General features: G+C 31.1%; 1 protein-coding gene across 1 annotated transcript; it reads left to right on the top strand.

Annotated features, from left to right (window-relative positions):
* The first annotated feature begins 6,641 nt into the window (after positions 1-6,641).
* On the top strand, positions 6,642-12,433 carry LOC146903051 (nucleolar/coiled-body phosphoprotein). The gene is made up of 7 exons (XM_085735068.1): positions 6,642-6,890; positions 8,330-8,394; positions 9,068-9,111; positions 9,272-9,933; positions 11,508-11,600; positions 11,687-11,748; positions 12,159-12,433. Exons 1-7 carry the CDS (start codon positions 6,678-6,680, stop codon positions 12,262-12,264), a joined length of 1,245 nt encoding a protein of 414 aa, XP_085591194.1. The 5' UTR covers positions 6,642-6,677; the 3' UTR covers positions 12,265-12,433.
* The last annotated feature ends 281 nt before the right edge of the window (positions 12,434-12,714 follow it).

Genomic DNA, 12,714 nt, shown 5'->3' with positions numbered 1-12,714 from the left:
TATAAACCTATGTAAAGGGTAACCAAAAAAGAAAGAGGCATTATAAACCGGAGAAGATAAATAAAGTCTGATGAAAAAATTGTTCAATTTAGAGATCGAAGTCAGATTCTTTCTTATAAACAGAACGTCATTTTTTTTAATAAAAGAAAACACCATACAAAATATCCACGTAGTTCCCTTTTTTTCTCATGAATGAACAAACTTAAATATTATATCATATTGTAAAACTTCTTTTTTAATAGTTGTGAAACACATTTTTTATTTGTTTTATTATTTTGTAAGTTGGATATCTTCTACGCACAACTATAAGATTAATCGTTCAAATCACAATAGATGGCAAAAACTTCCTTAAAAAATTTAATAAAAGAAAACACCATAATAAATATCCACGTAATTCCTTTTTTGCATGAACAAACTTAAATGTTATATCATTTTGTAAAAGTTTTTTTTTCCTTCATATTTGCAAAAAATGTTTCATATCAATCGTAAAATCTGGAAACACGTTTATTGCAACATGCATGAATCGAAAATTTGAACGGTTTTCTACTGAATCATCTTATATGGTAAAATTTTGGTCACTAAACTACTTGATCTGGAGAAAACAATAGTATAGTTTATCTTTTACCATAAATCGTTGAGAAAATAAAAATAATAAATTTTTTAAACAGGAAACCCAATTAATTTCTAAAGTTTCTTTTTTAAGGAAAGTTTCTTTTTTAAGGAAAATTCTATGGTATTTTAAGGAAAATTCTATGGTATATTGTTTATTTTTTAAGGAAAATTCTATGGTATATTTCTAAAGTTTCTTTTTTAAGGAAAGTTTCTTTTTTAAGGAAAATTCTATGGTATTTTAAGGAAAATTCTATGGTATATTGTTTCTTTTTTAAGGAAAATTCTATGGTATATTTTAAGGAAAATTATATGGTATACCATAGCAAATTGAAAATTCTATGGTTTATTTCTAAAGTTTCTTTTTTAAGGAAAGTTTCTTTTTTAAGGAAAATTCTATGGTATTTTAAGGAAAATTCTATGGTATATTGTTTCTTTTTTAAGGAAAATTCTATGGTATATTTTAAGGAAAATTATATGGTATACCATAGCAAATTATTTTTTTGGTGGTAGCTGGGGTTTGAACCCTGAACCTTGCATAGATTATGCATTGTTCCTACCAACTGAGTTAAGCTCAGAGGACATATACCAAATTATTAAATTGATATATAAATGAGTTGTTTTTTGAAAAGAATTTTTTTTTTCTATCATTGAAAATTATAATAACTAAGTATTAATTATCAAAAACGTAGACAAACTAAAATTTAATTTTTCTGGATTTATATTACTCATAATAGAGAATATTGATTTTTTTTGGGGAAAATTGATTATTTTTTATGATAAAATAAAAAAAAATTGTATGATTTTTATAAGCAATGGACGATATTTTTTCCTTATGAAAATGATATTTTCTAAAATATAAATATCTACAAATATAGTTGTTTATTTCATAGGAATTATTTTTAATTTATAGATTTGCGATGTAAGAATACCGACACATCTCAATCCCTAAGGTAGGGGGTTAATTAGCGGTTGATAATTTTTTAAGGAAATTAGTGGTATTTTTTTTTAGGAAAGGAAATCAGTGGTATTGATTAGTAGCTCTTAAACGTCACAAAAAAGTCCTCGTGAGCTTAACTCAGTTGGTATGGACAATGCATAAAATATGCAAGGTCGGGGTTCGAACCTCGGCCACAAAAAAAAAACGTCAAAAAAAAAGATTAGTAGCTCTTTTTATATCGATTATAAAAGGCTAAAATATGGTTTTAGTCCCTACAAATAAGCCTCATTTTGGTTTTAGTCCCTGTAATTTTTTTTTTTGTAGTTTTTGGTCCCTGCAAAATATTTTGTTTTTGGATTTTATTTTTGGAAATAGTCCCTCTAGGGACTATTTTGTAGGGACTAAAACCAAAAACAATATTTGCAGGGGGACCTTTTTAAAAATTAAAATATTTTGTAGGGACTATTTTTCTACAAAATAAGTCCAATCATCATGTGCTACGTGTGCAAATCATCACAAAAGTGGGCCCAGGGACCAAAACAAAAACAAGACATATTTGCAGGGACCAAAAACTACAAAAAATAATTTCATGGACTAAAACCAAAACGAGACAAATTTGCAGGGACCAAAATCATATTTTAGCCATCATAAAATTAGGAACACGCGGCTGAAATAAGGAAATATATTTTAAAAAAGGAAATACCATAATATCACTCTGTTTGTTTATGAGTTATGACAGCCTTTTTTTTTTTTTTAAGAAGAGTTATGACAGCCTTCTTATGTGTTAAGTAATTCCGTAAAAAGAGAAATTTGCTAATAGCAATTCCGTAAAATTTGGTTGCACCGCGTTAAGATACATTTTAATTGGGAAACACAATTAATTAAATCAAAGAAATTAGTACATTTTATTTAATTAAATCACGGAAATTAGTAGTTTAGTACATTTTATTTTTTTGTCTTTTGTCAAAAAATAAGGTATTACATTCAATTTTTTTTAAAAAAATGAAATATGATAATATCACAGGCTTTTATATCACACCCTTTTTAGGTTGTGTGATTCCGTAAATCCACACACCGCGTTACAATACATTTAATTATTTCTATAACAATAACATAACATTAATGTAATTCAATTTAGGTAGGGATTGAGGGTTCACCTCACTATAAATAAACGTTATTGCCTTCACTGTTTCCACACAATTCAATTTCAACTCAACCATAGTCTTACAACTCTTTCATTCAAAATCTTAGCAGTTACCAATTACCAACAAAAAATGTCGAGGTCCGCTTCTCTTTTGATTGTATCAATGTTGATTATCAGCGTTTCATTGTTATCTGATGCAGTTGCCCCGGTAAACTCCCCAGCAGTGTCTCCGACAAGTAATTCTCCTTCACCAAGTGTTGTACACTCTCCAACAATGTCTCCGGCAGTGAATGCTCCAGCACCAAGCGCAACTAACACCCATGCTCCAGCACCAAGCCCTACCAGCACCCATGCTCCAGTCCCAAGCCCTACCAGCACCCATGCTCCCGCACCAAGCCCTGCCAGCAACAATGCTCCGGCACCAAGCGCTACCAGCACCCATGCTCCCGCACCAAGCGCTGCCAGCACACATGCTCCGGCACCAAGCGCTGCCAGCACACATGCTCCGGCACCAAGCGCTGCCAGCACACATGCTCCGGCACCAAGCGCTGCCAGCACACATGCTCCGGCACCAAGCGCTACCAGCACTCCACATGCTCCGGCACCAAGTCCTCATCATTCTGGTTCTGCGAGATTGAGTGGTTATGTTGGTATCAATGTTGTGGTGGCTTTGGTCTTAGGAAGCTTTGTTTTTTAGAATGTTGGTAGTTTACATGCATCTAAACATCGTTGCTTTTATTTCCTGTCTTTATGTCGTTGAATTTCGTTTTACTCTAGTTTAGTTTGTGCTGATGTCTTTTTCTGAGCATTTTATTTCACTGTTTAAATTTTATGGAATATAGTTAATCGTTGTCACGTTGAAAATTATGCTATTATTTATTTCAATTTTAGTTTTATTTTTTTTTTATTTAACAAAAGATGGTCTAAGCCTATATTAATCATCTCTTCTATCTGAAGAGGAATGAATTAAGAGAGATCATATCAATCAAATGGTGTTTTTGGGTGTAGAGGGACTGTGATGCGTATTGCACATGTTTTTCTAGTAGTAAATGGACTAGTTTTATATAATTCCCCTCAAATGACATTGAAGAATGGAATTGAACAACGATTTTTTCATCATATTACAGAACAATGATCTATCATATTCTCCTAAATGGAATTTAACTATAAAATTAGTCTTTCTATTTTTCCTCAGAAATTTTAAAATGGTAGCTTTATAAGACTAATAAAAAAAATTAAACTATTCGATCATTATTATAAACAAAATTTACATTTTTTTAGATTAATTGAATAAATTATGTATTTGGTCTATAATTTATTTAGTCAATATTATAGACCAAATACATGCCAAACTTGATTTATAATAGTGATCAAATGGCGTACACTAAGTAAATTACTTTTTTTTTTTGTAGTGGCCGGGAATCGAACCCGGACCTTTCATATCATTGTCCCAACCAACTGAGCTAAGCTCACGAGGACCTCTAAGTAAATTACTAATTTAAAGTAATTAGTTTTTAAGTCATGTATAATTTCATTTTAATAAAAATCAAATTTTACTTATATTGAATTAGTTTTTATTGAATTGCCAACATATTTTGGAAAATTAAGTCTGCTTTTTAATGCACACTAATTGCTTGTAATAACCTTTTAAATGCATTTTGATTTCTATCTTAAAACTACCCAAAGTTAATGCATTATTTTGTGCTTCATCCATCCTAAATTATATGTCATTTTGAGAATTTCACATAAATTAATAAATATAGTTAATCTTGCATAGAAAAGAATAATTATGAGTTATTTTTAAAATTATCCTTAGTTAATTGTATCAAAAACATAAATAAAAAGAATTGGAAAAATATGAAGTAAATAATAATAAAGGACATAATGAGAGAATAATGAGTAAACTGACATACAGTTTGGGACAGCAATTTTGATAAAATGACATATAATTTAAAACAGATTGAGTAAGTATTATGCACGTTATATTGGTCATTTTGTTTTGTAAATATGTAACATGCAAATGTGACAAAACTCACAATCTTACATTTTACGGTAAATTTTTTACCATCTTAATAAAAACATGATGTTTTTTTTTTATTTTTTTTTTATCTTTTGATTGACATTTATCATGATGAGTCTTAGGTTTTTTTCATTTACAATTTTCATTATGATCGTGGGCACTGTTACCAACCATGAGTGTCAACCAGATTGTTAAGTTGTTTCATGAAAATAATGTTTTTGATTCATTTTACATCATAATTTTCACTCAGTAAATAAGATAATTTTTTATTTATATTTTTTAATAGTGTTAATGGTTTCTAACCATGACAATTTGATGTTGTTTCATCAACATAATTGTTATGCGCACCAAATTGGTCATTCTGTTTTATAAATATGTAACATATATCACTTATTCACCTTTTAAGATGGATTTGGTTAGCCGCTAGACTATTTGACAAAAAAAAAAATGTAACATGTATGCAAATGTGATAAGACACACAATCTTGCATTTGACCATCTTAATAAAAAACAGTGTTTAGTATATTTTGACAAACATATTATCACATTGTGTTTTTTTTTTTTTTTTTACTATCTTTTGGGGTCAAGGCGAAAAGTGCCAGCCTTTTATTGTTTAAGGTCCCCCCATCTGTGATGCAAAATTGACAGGTTTTGACAAACCCGTTGAAATGCTCGTTGGGACCCTGTGGCTCGCCTCTGCCTTCTTGGTTTTTCTTGAGAGTTTTCCATATTAGTATCTTTGTTTCAAATGCCATTGGGTTCATCGGTTGAAACTCATGTATGATTTCCCCTGTTGTCTACCAACGTCTCATAATGTTTGTCTCGATCTGTCTTCCAGTGTCATTTATTTACTTTTATATCATGCACAATGAAACAACAAATACCTCAGCAGTACTATCTATGATCAAAACAACAAATAGTTCAGCAGTACTGTCTATGATCAATTATTGCTCTTGAGTCAATTGTTTATATTTTCCACGATTTATGAGTAAAATAACCTAACTTAAACAATAAAGACAAAACTTTACAATATAATTTTTTTAATTAAATCGTAGTTTATCTGTTGATATTAATCACCAATCCCCGACAACAACGCAAAAAACTTGATGGCCAGTTTAACAAATGTATTAAATTGTCGTCAATTAGAAATATTTATATAAATTTATATCCGCATGGATTGTGAAATTCCGACTTAACAGCTACAATTATGATTAGGATGTTTAATCTGGGGGTTGTACTTGACAATTTTTTATTGACTTAACGAAGTAAACTAAATGAAACAACAATTAGGTCATGTTAAATTCCATTTCCTTTCACTACTTGGTAAATAGGTCCAACATTTATAATTGTTTGTTCAGTTTCACGACATTTTGACAAAATAGATAAGTCCAATGTCTTGGTACTTACATTCTTTTCCGATCACAACCCCATTATCTTAAGTGAGTTTGTAACCATTGAAGATTTGAATGATCGTAAGTACAAGACAAAAACTAAAATTCTTGTCCCTCACCAAAGCACAAAACAACTTTTTGTTCCAAGTACAAGTTGTGTAAATTAGCAAAATAACATTTTGTCCATCAAACATCATATAAAACAAAAAATTGTTCAACACCATAACAGTTTGTCCAGCGTTGTTCAAACTTGTTTTGTACTATTCTATCATTTACGATTTTGTCAAGTACTTACTTTTTAACGGATCAAAAACACCCGACCTGATCGAACACTCTTAAGTAATTATAAAATGGAGTATAATAGCTAAAACAGGTGGTGGAAATAGTAAATCCATCTTGTTTATTTTATTCACAATACCCTTTATAGGGCCTAATAGCCCATATCAAAGTGTCAAAAATGTAATTCAAGATGTAATTTGGGGGTTAATTTGTGAAGAGAAAAAACCCTAAAATAAACCCTAACCAGTGAACAGAAGATGAATTAGAGTGGTTGGGTGGAAGAGTCCCTTTTCGTATGCCTGCAAATCCATCAGGTATCAAAAGAATTCCAACCCTCTTCACTTTCACTCCTCGTCAAGTTTTGTTAAGCAATCGAACCATGAAGAACGGAACCCAAAACTCTGAACAGAAGCAGAAGCTTCTTCTGAACCAATCAATTGCTCTTTACTTGGAACGCTCGGGATTCTCCAAAACCCTCAAAAAGTTTCTCTCTGAAGCTAAAATTGAGGTGGGTCACTTTCCATTCATTCGTTTGGACACTGTTTTTGATAAAGTTTACATTTTTTTGTTATACGTAGAATATTGTATAATTGTAATGTTGCTTTTGGAGATGTTTTTTCATTGTTTTTCTGCTAGGAATGTTGTATTTGTAGTTTGTAGAAGCATCTCGATTGAATTTAGGATCTGTTTGGATTGGCTTAGTTGAGCTTACATACTCATATACACATCTGTGAAACTGCTTGGAAGAGCTTATGGAAACAGTTTATGACGTGTCCATAAGCTGCTTTCAGCTTATTTTCGTAAGATTTCCGAAATAGCTCATGTAAACAGCTTATAGCTAATGTGAAAAAGGATATCACTTTGGTGACTTTAGTATATTAAGAGGATGGATAAATGATTAAAATAAATTATCCAGACAAGAGAGAATGATCGGTTGAGAGCTTATCAATTAAAATCAAGTCTATGATTCTTCATTCATGAAAAAAGTTCGGTATGTTTATAATTGTTTACATTTTTATGAAGAATTTAATTTTAACAGCAGAGTTTCTTAAAAATTCATGGGTTAAATATGTTTTTGGTCCCTATAAATATGTCAACTTTTAGTTTTGGTCCCTCTAAAATTTTCCTTCAACTTTTAGTCCCTATAAAATTTTCAATCACTACTTTTGGTCCCTATTTTTAATTTAAATTTGTATTTTTTAATGAAGTTGTGCAGAAATGTGTAAAATATTCTAAAAAAAATTCCTAAAAAAAAATTAGAATTTTTTAACAAAACACAAATTAAATATGAATTTTTAACTGTAAACAATATAAAAATTCATATTAAATTCATGTTTTGTTAAAAAATTCTGAATTTTTTTTGGAGTGATTCTTATAATATTTTGAATTTTTCTGGAAAATTTTATTAAATAATATGAATTCTACATATGAGTTTACTTTAAAAGAGGGACCAAAAGTGAAGATTGAAAATTTTATAGGGACTAAAAGTTGAAGGAAAATTTTAGAGGGACTAAAACGAAAAGTTGACATATTTATAGGGACCAAAAACATATTTAACCCAAAATTCATTGCGGTGCTGAGGCTAATTTCATCTTATACGAGAAGCTCTTGTTTAATAAATTTACAGTTATTGAAAAAATCTTTTAATATTTTTTTTTAATCTTTTAATATTTATTTTGCCATATATTTGCATTGCGAATGTCATCTAAATTGAGGTCATTACGTCTTTTAAAATTTTCAAACCAAACTGAGTAAAACAGATTCTTGCTTATGATTGTTTAAGTAATTATGTGCATACATGGCAAAAGGAATGCTGTATGCTGTGCTTTCATATATAGACCAGAATTCCTCTGTATTCCATATCCGTGTCTTCCTTCTCACCGTTCAATAACAAATTTGGCTGGATTGTTCTTCTGTTTTACATTGTTGCTCCTTTTGTTGATGCAGAACGATAATACAGAGGGTTCCACAGTGGATCTAGAAGAGATGTGCCGCAAATATTTGGAAACATGGTAAGACCCAACCTTAGCCTTGTTCTACACTTTCAAGATTTTGGAGTAAAAAACCGATTATAAACTACACAGTACACACTGCCTAATCCTGTAAACTGTACACTGACAAGATTTTGCCACTAGTGCAAAACTGTTCTTAGTTTCTATTTCTATGTATAAAGTACAGTGTGACTGGCCATTGTCTCATGTTGTTGGGGATCCATGTATCAACCATATCAATTACTAGATAGAAAGCTTGGACCAGTCATAATTGTTAGTAGCACACTATAGCAGTGAAAAGTAGCAGTTGGCCGCTATAAAATTTTCATACTGTGGCATATTGGCAATTTTATGTAGCGGTTGTTGCTTAAAACAATTTTCTATGGCGGCTGACACAGAATTCACTACGTCATTCCGCCATGGCTGCTATTTTACAGCATTTTATAGTATGGATTATTTATCCTACATTTGTATTCTTCAGACCAGCAGTTATCCCACTACCTATGATCTTGCTATAGCATTTGTGGGGTTGGCTGTTCTGCATCACAATCTGATATTGAGAACTATGGGAGGAATAATTGAAAGTTGCAATCTCACTTGTCTAATTGATGCTGCCACACCAATTAGTATTGTCATTTCTGTCTTGTTTATATGCTAATTGAGCTTTTTGTTCTTGTTTTTCATCTCTCTTCAGTAGCAAGGATGCTAAGTCAACTATCAATGATCAAAAAGCGCAAGGTATGCTTTTAAATCCTTGAAAACCTATCTCTCTTGTTTATAACATCGAATTATTTATTTTTTCTAAGGGTCAGATGTTTCTTGCATATCTCATTCTCTTGCTTCTTGAATCGTGGCGATTAAATCTTAATGGTGGCTTTTCAATTACTGCTAATTGCAGGTGTGGACTCCAAAAATGATGAGGAAAAATCCAAGGGAAAAAAGAAAAAGAAAAGCAACGTAGTTTCTGAATCTGTTGTTGATAATGTGGAAGACAACCAATTGGAGTCACCAACTGTGGTTACAGAAAACAAAGTTAAGGATGATTTATCTACAGATGCCAAAGTTGATAATGGTGCTGAGACAGAGAAACGGTCCAAACCCAAAAAGAAAAAGAACAATAAGTCAAATATTGAAGGGGGTGCAATAGAGCAGAATGCAGTTACAGAAAATAAAGTTAAGGATGATTTATCCATAGATGCCAAAGTTGAAAATGGTGCTGAGACAGAGAAGAGGTCCAAACGTAAAATGAAAAAGAAAGATAAGTCAATTAGTGAAGGGGATGCAAAAGAGCAGATTGGAGACCCCGATGCAACAAATGAAGAAGCAACGCCCGAAGAGAAGAAAGATTCTAAAAAAAGAAAGCGACCAATTTCTAAAGAAAATGGTGAACAAGATACCGAAATAAAAGCAGATGAAGAAACCAAACGCAGGAAAATAGAAAATATGAGTGAATCTAAGGGAGGAGACCAATCAGCAAAATCAAACGGGCTTTCTGAGAATGGGGAAGAAAATTCTTCTGTGCAAAAGTCTCAGAAGAAAAAACATAAAGAATCATCTGAGGTATGCAATAACTAGTATTTATTCTCTCTGAATCTGTACATGGCATCCTCCTGGCCAATGGATAGGCACTTTGAAATCAGTCAGCGAGCTTGTATAGTTTCTTCATTTAAGATAGAATATACATATTCTTTATATCCCCTCTTTTTATACGTATTCTTTATATCCCCTCTTTTTATTTTCAATTAAAAAAAATGTTTGAATTTTTCTAATTACACCCTTTATAATCCTGGTTACACCCCAGAATGACAAAATTACCCTCGTATAAAATTTAATTTTCAAAAAGTCTCTTCCTTCTTTCTTGGTTACACCCAAAAATCTATCTTCCGTCTTTCCTTCTTCAAGCAGATTTATCCCTTCTATGCAAGATTTCAAAGAAATTTCGAAGCAAAAAAGGTTGGCAAGTTGTGTTCTTCGATCGATTATGTTCTTGTCATGGGTTTCCTAATTCTAAGCTTTTTCTGGGTTCAATTTGTGTTTTTCTTGTTTATGGATTCTACTGTAATTCAATCTTAAACTCAGTTTAAGTAAGTCATGTAAATTGAGTTTAAGTGTATATACTTAAACTCAGTTTAAGTAGATTCATGTAAAACTTAGTTTAAGTAGGTTACTTAAACTGAGTTTAAGTGTACATACTTAAACTTAATTTAAGTAGGTCATGTAAACTTAGTTTAAGTAGGTCATATAAACCGCGTTTAAGTGTGCATCTAAAAGTTCAACCTTGTTCAATGATTCTATGTAATCTCAGTTTAGGTATGTACATGTAAACTTAGGTTTTAAATGATTCTACGTAATCTCAATTTAAGTATGTACATGTAAACTTAGTTTAAGTAGGTCATGTAAACTAAGTTTACATGAACCTATTTAAACTGAATTTAAGTTAACCTCAACATGTAAATTGAAACCGTTGTACATGCTGTTGAACAAGATGAAAAAAATTGAAACTATCATTATTGAAAAGGAAGAAGAAATTCACTTATATGCAATCGAGTATGAATGAAAAATGTTTTGATTCACTCTTTAATCTTCCACATAGATTGATTGAACATCAGGATCGTTTGATCGTTTGTGGGTGAAAGAGAGTGACTATGAATGAAATCAAGGTTTTAAGAGAATTTATACAAAAGGGTAATTTTGGTATTATTAAAAATTTTTAAGAAAATTTGGGTGTAACCAGCAATATTTGAGGTGTGAATAGAAAAATTCAAAATGTTTTCTTTAGAGAACTAGAACCTCAGCCTGTGCTATAAATTCTTGAATAGAGTCTAAAACTTACCTAACATTTCAGGTTATTGTGTTTGCTGGCATCCCTTTAAATTAAATAGTTGACTATTACCAATTTCTTTATATGTTTATCTTATGCTCATAGTTATTTTCTTCTCTCATAAATGTTTGCCTGCTCTTCTTGCTGCTTTCTATGCTGTTTAATTTTATTTATTATTTCATTCTTGGCTTTAGATAATTGTATTTCTTATACAGTTTTGGATTTTTAGTCATATGTATTTAGGACTCCAATTTCACCACTGAAACTAAGATTTATGTTGGAATTTTTGTCTGTGTGACAAATGATATTGCAGCAAAAACCAGTGAAGGCAGCATTTCAACGCGTACAAGTTGACAAAGTAGAATTTGTTGATGAGAGGCTTCAGGATAACTCATATTGGGCAAAGGTGTGATATATTGATATGTTTTCCATGCATTTGGTGTGTCCCAGTTGCATTATCTAAGAAATGTGTATGGGTCTATCTCTCTGCAGGATGGCGCCGAGAGTGGTTATGGTGCAAAAGCAGAAGAAATTCTTGGTCAAGTCAGAGGAAGGTCTGTTATTTCATATCCGTAGTGAAACAATTTTATTTCCAATATTTGCACTTGTATTAAATGCATAAAAAATGTCATTATTGATTATTTGTTTAGTGTATTTAGCATTGCAAGATTTATGTTTTCATAGACAAGCTATAAATAGGTCATGCTGTTGGTTGCATGAAGTTTTTATTTGTCTAGTGAGTTTTCTATGGAAAATTTGTTTGATGGGCAATGCTGAAGCTAGTTCAACTTTTCCCAGATTTTTCACACATATATCGGAACCTTTCATTCATTTTTGTAAACCCTTTTATTGTCTTATTCAGCTAACCAATATAATTGTTTTATAATGTGTGTAATTTCTTCAAATACACTTTTATTACCATCTTATTTTACTTTTTTGGTGACACCAAATATTTCTCTTACAGGGATTTTCGCCACGAGAAGACCAAGAAGAAACGTGGGACCTATAGGGGTGGACTTATTGATTTACATTCCCACTCAGTTAAGTTTAATTATTCAGATGAGGAGTGACTGGGAGGCATAACTTTTTTTCTTGTCAAGAAAGATTGTATTGATGTTTGCTACTTGAGCACCATGCTAAAGCCGGTGTTATCAAAATTTTGTTACATTATGGTTTATTGAAACAATATTGTTCATTTGGACAACAATATTTTAACAGTTTTTCGAATTTCATGTTAAAGTTGTTGTTATCAAAATTTTGCTACATTACGAGGCATGATATTCTGTTTTGATTGCATATCAAATGGAAAGCTCATTTTGTTGACTTGTGCTACTGTACTAACACAATGATTAGACCAATAATAAAAACAAAGTATTTTTTTGGTCATAACCCCCGGATTTTATGTCATCTATTAACACAAAGTTTCTTTCATTTATACTAGGTGGGAATTAGAAAATTATTATCTAAATATAAAAAGAAAACGAATGCATGTGTTCTATAGATTATTTTTCCTGTACTGG

The sequence above is a fragment of the Medicago sativa genome, chromosome 8 (genome assembly GCF_051527215.1).
Source record: "Medicago sativa cultivar Bolivia chromosome 8, Bolivia_mono, whole genome shotgun sequence".
Classification (NCBI taxonomy): Eukaryota; Viridiplantae; Streptophyta; class Magnoliopsida; order Fabales; family Fabaceae; genus Medicago; species Medicago sativa.
Note: the sequence above shows the minus strand (reverse complement) of the source record. Positions and strands in the feature narration are given on the sequence as shown.